Source organism: Scardinius erythrophthalmus (assembly GCF_964197995.2).
Source record: "Scardinius erythrophthalmus genome assembly, chromosome: 1".
Classification (NCBI taxonomy): Eukaryota; Metazoa; Chordata; class Actinopteri; order Cypriniformes; family Leuciscidae; genus Scardinius; species Scardinius erythrophthalmus.
Window position 1 is genome coordinate 47,048,646 of NC_138221.1, and position 15,706 is coordinate 47,064,351.

The 15,706-nt window shown below is 39.4% G+C and overlaps 1 protein-coding gene across 1 annotated transcript in view; it reads right to left on the bottom strand.

The window, feature by feature from the left end:
• Positions 1 to 3,565: 3,565 nt before the first annotated feature.
• cacng2a (calcium channel, voltage-dependent, gamma subunit 2a) overlaps positions 3,566 to 15,706 on the bottom strand; it is a gene marked incomplete at both ends in the record, with an annotated part of 87,713 nt that continues 75,572 nt past the window's right edge. Inside the window, 2 exons of the mRNA XM_081366608.1 lie at positions 3,566 to 4,110; positions 9,542 to 9,682. Coding sequence (XP_081222734.1) covers positions 3,566 to 4,110; positions 9,542 to 9,682 — 686 coding nt within the window. The remainder of the gene's footprint in view (positions 4,111 to 9,541; positions 9,683 to 15,706) is intronic.

Genomic DNA, 15,706 nt, shown 5'->3' on the forward strand with positions numbered 1-15,706 from the left:
GAGAAAGAGCAGGTGTGGAGAATGTTGTCAAGGCTGGATCTGCTTTAGGGTTTTTCCCTTTGCCTGCAGAGATGACATTGTCTGTGATGTGGACAAAGTCCTCTGGCCGGACCAAACATGAAGACATGATGCTGAAGCAGAATCAGTCTCTCAATGACCTTGATTCTGCAGTTGCACAAATCTTCTGAGTGACTATAACATGCTTTTCATTTAGAGTTTTTTACTGTAACCTTTTTGGCTTTTGCAGTTGGGTCACTGTATTTTTACAGTATGCAAGAGCTGAATATACAGACATTCGATGGGCCTACTATACAATATCCACTACTACACTTGCAGTGCATACAGTTTACCATTTATTCACCTTACTACTGTACGTTGTCATTACTATACTTTTTTATGTAATTGGAAAATTAGTTTACTTTGTTACAATATACTTTTTTTCCTGTAATGGCGTGCTTTGGATTCTGTGTTCTCCATTTTTTTTTTTTTAAAGCACAGATAAAATGGTTTTGAGGCAATTGTTTGATTTTCCTAGAAGATTCAGAGGTTCTCTGAATGTGGTTTGAAAATTTGCCTTTGTGTTTAAGGTTTTGAGAAAGTGAGTGATGGTTTCAAGAAATGTGTTTTAGCAATTCAGAAAAACTGTAACAGATAAATTTGCAAGATAAAACATAGTTTGCAAGATAAACACAAATTAGTAAAGCACAGAAAAATCTAACATGCTGCTTCAGTTTGTACTGCCATGCCACAGTCAGAGAGACAGCAGCTCATTTAGAGGAAACTAAAGAGTGAGCGTGTTCATTCATCAGCCGGTAATCTTGATCTCCCGAACGAAGAGGCTATTACCTGATGATTGATTTGTCTGTTTAAATCTGTTGATTTTTTTTTTCCTTTTACCACAATATCGTAATGAGGAGAGAGGAAGGTGGGGGATAGAATTTGATTTGCCGGATGAGAAGAATGGGAAAGTTGATGCGAGAGACGTCGGAATGTGATGAAGGAGAAAAAGGACAGAGCGAGTGATGAATGTGTAATGGAGAGGAGGATAGATGGAAAAGAGAGCGAGAGGAAAAGAAAGGAGCAAGAACGATAGATGGGGGAGGGGGTGTAGTATGCAAGATGATTCACAGAGGGAGGGAAAAATGAGGGATTGTGCAGGGGAGGCAAATTAAGGACAAGCATGTTGGCCCAACAAGATGGATGAGGGAATACACGGAGTGGGAGAATGAGGGAAGCATTTTAATTCAGAGAAGAAGTGAAAAAAGGCATAAAACACTGCTTGTGTGTGGTTGTAATTTCACACTCTCTCTGCCTCCTCAGTCGAGGGAAGATTCACAAAATGGCTGTCGCTTATGATGCGAGTCAGATTTCGGCATATATTAAGAAGGCATGAATCCAATATGTATATTCATTCCTCACAGGAAAGCTTGTTGTCTAGATTGACATATCCTCTTATTGAGCATGAATTTATGCTTATATGAACTAATTCTCAAAGTAAAACTCGAGCCCTTTGCTGCTCTCTGAGGCGATTCTGTCCTACGCATGAATCCGGACCTGTTACACGCAAGTCTTGTGAAGTGATGCTTTTAGCATGCTGGTTGTAGGAGAACGCTTGAGTAGGTCACGTTAGCCTATATTACAAACCTGTGTTGTTTCTCGGGAACATGGCACGTCTTCTCGTCGGTGTTTTTTTCCCTCCATTTTTCCGGGTTCGCTCCATCAAAGCAAAACATACTGAATCATTCACACTCATTATTAGCGCAGCAGATACATTACATATTTAAGAGACCGTTTCCCACTTATAGATGAGCCTGGAACAGATGAGTAATTACGTGGCCTGTTACTTCACTTCCCTACTGTTACTTACTCACGTCTGACTCATTTGGAAAGCCTCATGCTCGCTCACAACACGGCCTGCTTTCCCGCTGAATAGTGCTCGAGACTTCGTCAGGTGCGTGAGGGTTCGCAAACACAAAGAAAGAGCGAGTTGGTTCCCCCTTGGGTTTGTCTGTTTATTCATCAGGACTTGATGCATCCAAGTTTAGGATCATTCTGTTTTGGCACCTTTAGATTTCATTTCAAATAAAACGACACGTTTAAAATGAATCCAAAGAAATACGAAATGACTAAGGCGTGTGTTTCTGAGAAAAAAAAGAATGAGTAAAAGAAATACATGTGGATACAAAGAAACAACTCAGCATTAAAAAAGCAGTTTTGTCGTAATTTGTTTGTTTGGCTTATCGCCAAATGTATGTTATTATAATGATGAATAATAATTAATAATAAAAACCAAAACAGAAAGAGTACACAAAACATTAATATTTAACATTTTTAACATTGCTTTTCCCTTTATAATTATCATTATCCTTTAAAACTTAAGTTTCAAGAGCAGGTTTGCTGTAAATTTATAGCATGCATTTAATCGTTGTATTCGTGAGTCACTTAGCTTCGTTTCTCGTAATATTTCGTACTTTATTTGTCGCTTGCGTTCTTGCAAGTATTTATTTAGAGTTCAGCATCCTCTTCTTTTCCTCCCCCCCTCCTCCTTCCTTTTTTTTCGTCTTGGCAGTCGTTTCTGGAGTCTTTCAGCGAACTCCGACCCCTTTTTTGTCGCTCGTGTCAGCGAAGGGCGTTGCGTTTGGTTTTCTGTCGTTCGCTCCCATGACGACCGAATGCGATAGTAGAGAAAAAAAGGAAGCAAAAAGGGACTGAGAAAAAGATGAGAAGGTTCTTTTAAAAGAATAGAATTTTGTCTAAGGTTGAACGTCTTTGTCAGTCTCGTGTTACAGCAGCTTTGCAGTGAAGATTCTCTGTGCATCGTCCATTCGTCCAGCCACAGTCGCAGCTTAGGGACACAGAGTCTCTTTTCCAACAGATCATTACCCAGCAAACAGGTTTAACTTTTTTTTTTGCCTCTGAAAAGTCTTGATTATTATGTTAATTTATTTATAAAATTAATAGCCTACATACATATATGTATGTTATATATATATATATATATATATATATATATATATATATATATATATATATATATATATATATATATATATATATAGTACCTTTTGAAAGAGATTGCAGACCAGGCTATTTCTTACTGAATACCCTACTGCTGTGGTTCACAGTTTTTTTTTTTTATGCAAATACCAAATTAAAAATATAAATAAATATGATGAATATAGTGGAGAGGGGAAGAAGACTTATGAGGGAGCAGTAGCTTGCTGATCCATGTAGACCGACGACGGGTGGTGAAATGTTTTCTTAACAAAAACATGTCAAATCAATGCCACAAGCTACAGCTCCCGTGTCACGGCATGAAAGAACCCTTCTGCAAATCTCTTATCGCCTCTCTCCATTTCAAACCAGCCTCATTTTGTCAATGGCAAATGGCAAAATCATGCATACATGTGTAATCTTTGATCGAAACGTAAAAATCCTCCCGGTTCCTCCGAATCGTGAAAACGCATGGTACATGAAGTTTGATCTGTAATATTCCGGGCCTCCACCCCCTCTGCCCTGCTCCCGTCTCCCTCGCCCTGCTATCTGTACGGGGGGAGGTTGTGCCTCATACAGGGGTGGTGCGTCGGTTGGCTGTGTTAGTGTGGGATGAGTCTTTCAGGTCCTTCTGGATGCAGTTGTGGACCTGCAGGAAGTTGTGGTCCCTCTCCGAATTGTAGGTGGCAGTGGGGGTGCCGTGGCCACCCTTTAGGGTGTCGCCCCCACGGGTGAGTGTGTACATGGAGATCTCGGTGGAGGGCAGAGCCCCGAAACCCTTCAAGCCCACCGGCGAGGTGTCGCGGGAGTGCGAGGGGTCCGTGGAGCGGGACGAGGAGCGGGAGCGGCGCCGGTAGCGGTACCGGTAGCTGGGGATGCGCGTGATAGCCGAGCCCTGCAGGTAATCTGCAGCCCGCGCACCCGCCCGCAGCTCCCGGTGCCGGTCGATGAACATGTGCACGGCCAGCACGCCCACCATTTCAGCCATGATAAAGGACAGAGCACCAAAGTAGAAACTCCAGCCGTACGAGTAGCTGTTCTTTTTGGAGTCGCTCTTTGAGGGATCCCCCGCATTGGCTGATATGTACACGATCATGCCAATGATGTTACTGAGGCCTGTGGGGAAGAAAGCAGAGATTTTAACCCCCTAGCTATGGCTAAAATACTTATTCACAATCTAGCACGTCTTCAAGTGACTTTTATAAAAAAAAAAAGTGCCATCCCTGCAATAGAATATAAAGTCATTGACATGTAAACTAAGGTTAATAGGCCTCTAACACTGTGTCCTAACTACACACACCGCGCGATAAAAGGTATCTTTTCCATGTTAACCAGAGTTTTTGTCCTAACCAGCCGCGACTTCGACACGCGACGATTCTATTTTAGAAACGGTTTCTATTTTTCTATTCTATTTCTATTTTCACCTAGCCTAAAAGCAACAATGGATAATTCACCTCAGATCTGGAAATTAAACAAATGGAAACAAGAACGTTCAAACTGTGAACAAACAAGTGTATTCTTTGACAAAGATTGTTTTAGTAACTCAGTAACCTAAGTATTTTTAATAATGTTTAAATGGTGTAATATTTGTGAATTTGATTATGTAGCTACTTATCCATTTTCTTGCGAGTGCTCTCTGGTGCTGTGCGTTTGCCGCGAGACTCCACCCACACGCTGTTCTGATTGGCTGTGGGTTTTGATTGATTTTGACGCATCTCGCAGTCAAAATCGAGATTTCGCTGGAATCTTATCGCATCGCGTCTGGTTAGGACACGGTTTAAGGGTGCTGTGCAGTGATATAGGCTACACGCCAATAACAAGGGTAAGAGATATGATGAAAAGAAGAAGAATCATTCCACAAAATGAGAGCTATTTGTGTTTGAAGACGTGTACTAAACACAAACATTTGCTATTAGGCTAATGCCGAGTTCAGACTGCATGATTTTAGCCCCGATTTTGGCTCGCCGACAGGTTTTGAGAAATCGCCGACAAATGCCCGAAATCACAGGCAAATCGGTGCTCGTTCACGCGAGTGACAATCACGCAGTGTGAATGAGCAAAGACGCGATCTGAGAGAATCACCGACGAGTCGCCGACGCCCGTGAGATATTTGGCATGCTAAATATCCGGACCTGTCGGCGATTCAAAATCCTGCTGTGTGAAAGTGTTCTGACTGAAAACTACATCGGCGATGACCGACAGCCAATGAGAGAGCCAGATACAGAGCAGCGGGGAGTTCGGGGAGGAGTTATAGGCCACAATATCAGTATTTTAATAGATATATTTACAATTATATCAAACAGAAACAAAGCACAAACATTTGCTTGACCAGCAGCAACAGCAACACATTGCAACATTATTTATTTACCCCAAACTCTCTTTGCAGAACACACAGTCCTTGCACCCCTTGTCTTCCCAGCCATTTCCTCACGCATAATGTTTTTCTTTTTCTCCTTTTCGCTGCAAATCAGTGCACAGACAATTTGGATCGCAAGCTTCTTGCAGGCTATCATTTTTAATAACAATTTCAGTCTCGCGCGAGAGCTGCGGTCTTACGCACGCGGGATTTTGCGTTATTTCCTTATCACTTCTCACGTGTGTTTGGTTGCGAAACGTAGTTTGCGGGCCAGACAGGAGTTGTCGGCGATTCTTCCTCCTGAAAGTCATGCAGTGTGAAACCTCCTGTCGCCGATGCATCGTGCAGTGTGAACACACCAGCAACTTAATCTTACCCTGCATAGTCATGCAGTGTGAATAGAACAGTGACCCGACTCTTTTGAAAATCGTGCAGTCTGAACTCGGCATAAGTGTTTTGCAAATTAAGGACAAGCGTTTACCATGAGCACATTGCCAGTTATAGTATAATTATTTCTAAATAAAAAACATAACCTGCAAAACTTTATAATTAAATGTATTAGTTCCCCCTTTAAAGGAGATCAGTCATATATATATATATATATATATATATATATATATATATATATATATATAAGTTTTTGAATTAAAACAGGATCATTCATTTGCCTGTGTCTGTGAGTTTTGATGCTGCACCAATTATTTACCTCAAAAAACAGTGACTTGTCCCTTTAAATGATCTGAGCATGAGGAAGTGACATCAGTCTTCAGAGGAGCCTTCTTTAAAAGCTGGTAAGTTTGACTCTCATTTAACAGTTATAATTTGATGGGTTTAAAAAAAAAGTTTGACAAGTTTTGTCCAGCCCAGCATGACAACATAGAAGTAAACTGTGTTTATTAATGCTAATGCTAGGAGGCTGTGTTCTTGATTACGTGGATTAAAATGTGAAATCCCACCACTTTCCATCCTGCCATGAATTGAGGTACAACACCTATACACTTCTGACTTTAATTCCTACAAAAAGTGAACGTGTGACTGTGAATTTTAAATCAGAAATTGAAAAGATGTTCCTTATACAAGAGGCTTATTTAAGTTATTGTCTGTATGAATGTTTGTGGTTTTGAATAGATCTGAAATATAAGAATTGCAATATTATAAGTCATCATACAAAGACATACAAACTGACATTTAAAGAAAACCTGACATGCTGTGCTTCTTTAAACAGCTTATACCTCAGTGGTACAGTTATCATCAGAAGTTGATCTTTCATCATTTATATGATCGGCACTGTGTTCCACAAAGGTGCAAGGATGAAATAACTTAAATTAGCCTATTATCATGCGAAAAAATATGTAATTTCAATATACAAAGACAAAATATAATATATAATAGACAAAAATTGTTTCACATTTAATACATTTTCTTAATTCATCCACCATTAGTTGGCAAAAATAAATAATAATTTTAGACCCTGGATCTTCCTGTCATCTCTATGCCTCACAAAATAAACTGTGACTGCCCTCTAAATGGTAAGGTTAACACAGGCAGTTTCACAATATCCTTAACCCCTTAGCCATAAACTAAACACTGAGTGCCTTAATTTGTCAGAGGGAGCAAGTAAATGAGAAGATCAGAGTGAAGAATTGAACTTATAACAGAGACTAGAGTGGGTGACCTCACAGGAACATGATCTGTGGCTCACTGCTGACTTCAGTCACACTCTGGTGGAGTTGTCTAGTGAAACCACCATGATGGATCACTGGGAAAGTGTGTCAGGGACACCATATTTTTAGAGTTTAATCCCAAATGGCCTTTCTAAGCCTAGCTACAGAATCAGGACCAAAGTGAGACAGAAAAAAAGAAATCGACTTGCTAACTGGCTACTGTATATCACTGAGGCAGCTTGTTCAAAAAAGTCCAGTGCAAGACTGTTTCTAAGTGATACCGTGCTGATCTGGGCATTTAGGTCAAAGGTTTGGTCTCAGAAAATCTTTGTTTTACTGAATTGCACTGCTGAACCGTATCGGGGGCCAGCTGACTGAACTGTCACCCTGTTGAGTCAGAGGGATACATGCATGTACATGCATTATATCTTGCCAAGTTGAAGTTTTCTTTTACATTTAGTTGCAAATTCTGCTTGTCAACTTGTTGGCTTGTCAGCTTGGTTAAATAAACTGGCTAAGATCAGGCTGAAAGCGATTTGTGGTAGCATGTGTAAGAAGGGGTTGCAAATGACAAACTAGTAATGTTTATGTATGCTGGGGTTGGGCAATATGACTTGATGATTTTATTTCACGATAATAATATATCACCATATAGTCTTTTAGTTATATTATTTATTGTCATAAAAATAAGAACAAGGACAAATTCAGTATAAAAATTTAAATTAAACTAAGTTTTTCAGGTACAATTGGTTTATTTAACATGAAGTTAGAAATGTAATTGTAAACAATGGGCATTTTAACATAACTGTGTGTGTATTCGACCATTCAAGTACAATAAGCACCACATCAAGTTTTTTTTTTTTTTTTTTTTTTTACAGTTTATTGCGCTTAATAATTTTTTTTAACGTCAAGTACGTCCCAAATTCATGATCGCCTTCTGAAAGAGGCAGCTTTCTGTGCGTGCACTTTGGCAGTGTGCCACGTATTGCGCTTTATAACCCCCTTTTTTTTTTACATCAATCATGTCCCGCTCTATTGTCTCATTCATGCGTTTCATGACTCTAAAGTGTCAATAGTGCTGTGCTACACATATATATTTACATACCGCGATATACAAGATATAGCAACATCTATAACGATAGACATTTTATACCGTCGACACAACATATAACGTCATACCGCCCAGCCCCAATGTATGCCATTTATTTTCTGACAAAATTGTTTATGAACTTATCATGGAGTTTCTGTGTAACTGTATAATGTCCAGCTATAATGCAAACTTTATTTGTAAAGAAAAAACTATACATTTGAGAAATAAATTTGTGAAAAATCTATAAAGAAAAATCTCTTTTTAAAGAAATTAATACTTGTATTTAACGATGCATTAAATTTATCAAAATTGACGCAAGACATTTATAATGTTACAAAAGATTTCTCTTTCAGATAAATGCTGTTTTTTTTTTACTTTTTTTTTTACTTTTTTAAAATATATTCAGATAGAAAAGGTCATTTTAATTGTAGTAATATTTCAGTAATTTACTGTATTTTTGATCAAATAAATGCAGACTTCTTTCAAAAACATTAAAAAGTCTTACCAATCCCAAATTTTTTAATGGTAGTATATGTAAATGGTAAATGATAAATGTTAAAAAGATACATAAAAAATGTAAATATACACAAAACTGATTAACTGGTGGGCAATTAGAAATTTGCTGTTGAGTTGGCTAGCAGGAAAAACAAATCCTTATTGTTGAGCCCTGATTTGGGGTAATGCATTACACAACTGAAAATGTGTTGGGAGAAATAAGGGTGTATCTGAGGAATGCAGGCATTGTAAGAGTTGTAGTATGTGTGATCATGATGAGTAATGTATTTCTCGAGAGTGCGTGTGATGACTATCCGGGTCATTTTGTGTCAAATAAACCTGAGGCCCCTAGCTCAGATCTTTTAATTTGTTAATTGTTTTTCTGTAGAAGGACAAACATAAAAAGTGATGAAAGCCAAAATATTAAATGTCACATGTATATTGCCTGAGTAATCCACTATTTTGTAGAGGGGGTCAAAATGGAGCCAAATTAGTGTAAAAATTACTTAAGAAAGATGGCAGCATTATTCTTTTATTTTTACACAGAGATTGGTAGGTCTATTAGTAAAATCTTTTGACTTTAGCAATCTTTGTTTCATTATATGCCAATGGTGACAGTTCAAAAATGGCCAAAAGATAAAAGTGACCCAAGAAATCTTTCTAAAGTCATTTTTACCTCTCTGTAATTTGGCTCCAAATCTCATTGTCATTTTGACCCCCCTCTACAAATAGAGAATTTAGTCAATTTAATCATTTAATATTTTAGCTTTCATCACTTTTTATGTTTGTCTCTCTACATGAAGAATATTAACAAAATAAAAAAATTGAGCCGGGGAAGTTTCTGAAGTTTAATTGATTTGACACAGAATGACCCATCGGTGACGTACAGGATTCAGTAAATGTTGGTCAAATACTCTTCCTTCATTCATTTCATAGTCTCACCTGCAGACACAAAGAGGATTCCTGCGCTGAGGATGATATTGTGGCGGGACTTGTAGAACTCGCTGGCAGCTATACACAGGCCACCCATGAAGAGCAGGATGACGCTGAGGATGGGGAAGATACTAGACGCTCGCACGGCCCCTACAGATGGAGAGACAGAGAAGAAGGTGGGGTGAGTATATGATGTTCTGTTACTTGTTGAATGAATCCGTGTAAAGAGCAGAGAGAGGGAATGAGACGAATGAAGAAAGCTGTCATTTCGGGTGATTTTAGCAGCTGTTCTTCTCTGAGCACATTGAGCACAGCCAATCAACACTTTGCCAGTAGAGTCAACAGCTTCCACACCCTTTAAAATGCCTGTGGAAGAACAATCAGAGGTCAAGAGCCTCACCAAACACTTGTGCCTAGCTCAAACACTCATGTAGTCCAGGACTGAACAGGACAAAAGACATTAGGCCATTTACAGATGCCTCTATTTGCACGCTTTAACATAGTATGTTCGTAGTGAGACTTCAACAAGACTTGGCTTCATTCGAGCCATGAAATGACAAGTGAATGTGTTAATGAATGTTTTTAGGCCTGTCTGCCAAGCCTTCAACTCACCAATTAGTTTTTCAACTGCTGCTTAAAGGGATAGTTCACTCAAAAATTACAATGTTGTCATAATTGTTTAATCTTTGTGCCATTTTAGACCTGTTTTCCTTCTTCTGTGGAAATCAAAAGGAGATACTTTGCAGAATGTCCGTGCAGCTCTTTCCTATAAGCACACAGTAACCAGTGCCAACCTCCAACCTGGGCAGAGACTTTTATCCAAAGTGAGTTACATTGCATTCAATGCATGCATTTTCATACTTGTCCTGGGAATCGAACCCTTGAACCCATTGATAACACCATGCTCTACCATTTTGAGCTGCAGGAAAGCTATAGTGACCAAAAAAAAGTGTTTCATAAAAGTGCCATGCATGTACCAATCTGTCTCTTTCCCAGAGTTTTTTTTAAATTTTTTTATATATATATATATATATATATATATATATATATATATATATATATATATATATATATATATATATATATATATATATATCAGGTCTTCTGAAGCTATACAATTGCTTTGTGTGATCAATAGTTTGAAATTATAGACATATTTCACTTAAACTCTTTGCTGCCACATTGATTTGCAATGAACAATGGGTGAGAAAACGATAATGTTCATTTTTGAGTGAATAATCCTTTTAAGATTGTCAACATCATATAACTCAAACACTTAACAGTTATGTTAACTCATTCATGGGTTTATGTGAAGAATGATGCCTATGCAGTATTATGAGCTGTGACATTAGAGTACAATATTTTGTAGTTTGACTTTGAGATGATTACTGTACATATTTGTTCCTAATGCTCAAAATAATTAATTGGTTTAAGTAGGTAAACTTAAATTAAACAAATTAGTTAAATCAAATTAAAGGGTTAGTTCACCCAAAAATGAAAATTTTGTCAGTAATTACTCACCCTCATGTTGTTCCAAACGCGTAAGACCTTCGTTCATCTTCGGAACACAAATTAAGATATTTTTGATGAAATCTGAGCCATGTCTCACTCCTCCATAGGCTTCTATGTGACCGAAACTTGCTGGCCCAGAAAAGTTATTAAAGAGATCGTTAATATAGTCCAAGTGACTCCAGTAGCTCAATCTTAAGTATATCAAGCGACGAGAATACTTTTTGTGCGCAAAAACAAACAAAAATAACGACTTTATTCCACTATTCATTTCCTTCTCTCTGGACCTCTAGTTGGTTCGCGTAGTGTTTTTGCGCAGCGCGTCTGTGTTACACGTCACCACGTAGGCTCACTATTGGCCGACGCCGGTCATGTGTGTGATGCGTGATGACGTGCAACACAGACGCGCAGCGCAAAAACACTACGAGGCCCAGAGAGAAGGAAATGAAAAGTGGAATAAAGTCGTTATTTTTGTTTGTTTTTGCGCACAAAAAGTATTCTCGTCGCTTGATATACTTAAGATTGAGCCACTGGAGTTACTTGGACTATATTAACGATCTTTTTAATAACTTTTCTGGGCCAGCAAGTTTCGGTCACATAGCAGCCTATGGAGGAGTGAGACATGGCTCAGATTTCATCAAAAATATCTTAATTTGTGTTCCGAAGATGAACGAAGGTCTTACGCGGTTGGAACAACATGAGGGTGAGTAATTACTGACAGAATTTTCATTTTTGGGTGAACTAACCCTTTAACATTTGAGTATTTAGAACTTTCTTTTTCTTTGAGTTCACAAAACTGACACATTTGAAGTAATCTGAATTGTTTCATTGTTTTATGTTTTATGAACATTTTTCTTTTAATTTAGACAAACTTAAATTGAACTGAAACTGGGCTCTGATTTCTATTACCCAGCATGCTTTGCCATGACAATCTAAAGGGAGAGTAAATGCTAAAATTAAGTGTTATATAATGTTTTTTTTGTAAAGTTTGAGATTTAGTAGTGTTTAATGTTTTGCTATGGATTATTTAGAAGGGTTACCATTATGGTATAGGGTTACCATTATGGTGACGAGTGAAGCACAAGCTTGGTTTGAGAACAGATATATGTAATGTGTTATATTGTCCTACTCATTGTTATATTATGCTACTGCTATCAAAGCATTGTTACACCAATTAGCAAGGTAGCATTTATTGAATTAGTGAGTTAAAACAAGCCAAGTTTCCACAACTAAAAATCTATAAATTGAGATTACATGATAATTTGAGGTTAAAATGTATGGATTAGCTTACTCAAATAAGTTAAGAGCAATTAATATATATGAATTCAAAATAAATAACCAGTTCTGCTTACTTAAACTTTAAATTTCTTATCTTAATTTTTTTTATATAACTGATTACCACAAATTTTTTTTGAGGTTTTTCCAACTTATTCGGGTTTAAAGTGTACTGTATGCGCACAGCTCAATTTTTCTAACCGTGTCATCTCGCACATGCACCTTGAATTTTTGCACTAATTTGTTGGTCCACAAGGTGGCAAAACTGGTTCGGCCCGTTGTCAAAAGAATTGAATACAATAATGAGAAGGGACAACAACAAACTACTGGAGATGGCAACAACAATAGACGCGAGCGCTTGTGTAAGAGATTCACGTAACTCAAGTTTAAGCAAGTACAATTTTTATCAGTCGTAACTTCTGGAAAGAAATAGAGCAGGAAGTGGACAAATCTTTCAAGTGTGCATGTGTCAAACGCCTGTGTTTGCACATGCAAAGTATCAATGGAGTATACTTTGAAAGGCTATGCATTTGGTTGTATGAATATGCTAAGCATTCATGTCAAAACTGAACTATACTTTAGACTGCTTTTATCATGCAGTACTGTTGTTCTCTCATGTCCTTTTCCTTTCACAGTCTTTCTCAATTCTTACTGCTTACTCATCTCTTACCTCTTCTCCTTTATCTATCTCCGTTTATAAGAAATACTTGATATGCAAAGTTATGCTTTCATCTGGCTAGTTAAATTTTCACCACTCCATCTAGTCTGCAAGCACAGCAGTTTTTTTTCTGTCTCTCTGTCCCTCCCTGCTGTGCTGTAAACCCTGATATGTGGACAGTATGACAGGACTGTGAACTCTTGCTGGCTAAAGCGGGGTCTGAAGGTCCCCTGAGAGGGTCATCTGCTCTCTTGTCCTGTCCTGTCTACCTCACCTTCACCCTAAAACCACTGCACTTGTGCCATCTGCTGCAGATAACACGAGAAGCCAAAGTCAGCTACCACAAAAGTGCGTCAGTTTTACTGCTAAAACAACTATAGTGCAGTTTTAGCCAAATGTTGCAAGATAGAAATACCTAAAGTTCTTAAACTGTTATTTTATGAATATTTTACTTGGTAAATGCAGAATATGCACTGTGCTAAATGGCGATATCTGCTGCATGTGTTATATAAGGTGAGATTTTTCTAGTGCCGCAGTTCTTCTCTCCCTCTCTGAGAAAACTAAACGAGACTTCACTCGAAGTGATGAACGGCATTTTAATTTTCTTGTGCTTTGTTCCGTCCTCTCCTATCTGTCTCTTTCTCTCTGTTTTTCTCTCTATCCACTCAATCTAAGTGAGTCCCTAATAATTCTCAGTGTCTTGTTCTTTTGCTACCATGTTCCACTAGTAAAGCCATATGAGGTCAGGAATTGCCATTTGTACATGTAAATTGGTGTACGATCAATTCCTTTGCAACCAGGGTCCAAGGCTCCATTCTGAGAATGATTGTCACTCATCAGGGGAGTTAAGGGAGGCACCCAATAATACCCCAAATTCCGAGGTGTAAAATGGGAGAAGGCCAATTTAAATGTTATTAAAATTCTGTGTTTTTCATTTCATGTCTCAGAATGTGAATTTCTTGTTTGTAATTTCACCATTGTAACATAAAATATAACTGATGTCAGAACCACCACTGTTCTTCCCCGAACGTGCCGAATCTGCCGTTGGCGCGTTGTAAAAAACAAAACAAAGTAGCCAATCACTACCATATTTCACTTCCTATTAGGGCTGGGAAAAAAAATCGATTTGATTTAAAAATCGAGTTGGTAGGTCAAATCGATTCATATTTTCAAAAAATCGATTTTTTAGATTTTTTTCTCCCCCTCTTCAGTATAGCGTACAATACATACATTTTGCATTCGTCAAATCTTCCTTCAGGGTTTCCGTAGCACGCTCCCTGCGCGCAGCCCTCGATGCTTCACGACATCACGACGACTAGCATGTTTAATTTTTTAACGGTCCTCCACGACGACGGCGCGCGAGTGAGTGAGTGAGTTAGTGAGAGTGTGTTCGCGAGTGAGTGTGTATGTGCGAGTGAATGAGTGAGTGTGTGTGTGTGTGTGTGTGTGTAGGCTATGTGAGTGAGCGTGTAGGCTATATGTGCGAGTGAATGAGTGTGTGTGAGACGGCTCGCGATGACTGGTCGGAAAACGTCTCAGGTTACGACTGTAACCTATGTTCCCTGAGAACAGGGAACGAGACACTACGTCAGAATGACGCTATGGGGAACGCCTCAGGCGTGACAGGTGTCTGAAATCAATATCAAATCACGGCAATCACATTGACCGGCGACAGCCCGTGAATCATTAACGTGAATGATTAACATGCGACCTGCAAGTATAAAAGGGCGCCTTGCAAACATGACAACATCCTATCGTCTGAAGGGACTGTTGCAGGCAGGCCCCGAGGCATGGCAGGAAGACGTAGTGTCTCGTTCCCTGTTCTCAGGGAACATAGGTTACAGTCGTAACCTGAGACGTTCCCTTTCGAAAGGGAACTCTACACTACGTCAGAATGACGCTATGGGGAACGATATACCAACGCCACCATGCTAAGGGGAGTGCATGCCAAAGGCAGTGACAACTGTCAGAACCGGCAATTCAAATGAACGCTAGTACCACTCACCCCCAGGTCACACTGAGCTGTCAGTGACAGCACTCCCTACGGTCATAGCCCAAGCTAAATGACACCACAGAAAACCTCCATAAACATAGTTTAGTGAAAGGTCTACCTGGGCCTGCTCAAGGGCCTAGGACCACAACTTCAACTTCTTAGAAGGGGTCCCTTCTAGGGAATGTGGCTAGGGAACCTGAGGGAACCCCAGCCAGTCACTATTCAGGGGAACGTGCCACCTGAAATGCCACCAGGCAGGCCTGACCTGGTGTCACCATATAAGACACTACAGTCTGGCCACTTCCTGTCTGTCCGAAGACAGAGCCTCTGGACACTTGCCTTTAGGAAGGCATCCAACCCGAGGGACTGCGAAGCAGGCAGTAAACCACTCGGACCGGATCTCAGAGACGGGATATCCTGGAGAGTATGACTCAGCATAGTGCTTTACAACCCTTGCCAGCGAGGGGAGTTTCTCTACTCGATCCACGGATCAACCCAGTGTTTGTGTTTCAAAACACTAAGGAGGCCTGTGAGGGCCTAAGGACTGATCTAACTGGGAGGCCTCATGAGAGGCCTACGACCGACTGATCAGACTCAGGAGACCACATACTCATACTGACCCTCAGTGAGGGGAGCATTAGATCTACCTGGTAGGCAACCAGGCTGTAGCAGGATAAAGAGGTTCCAGGAGGGAACCCGTAGCAGAGAATACAAACTTGAGTCGAGCCAGTGCGCAAGC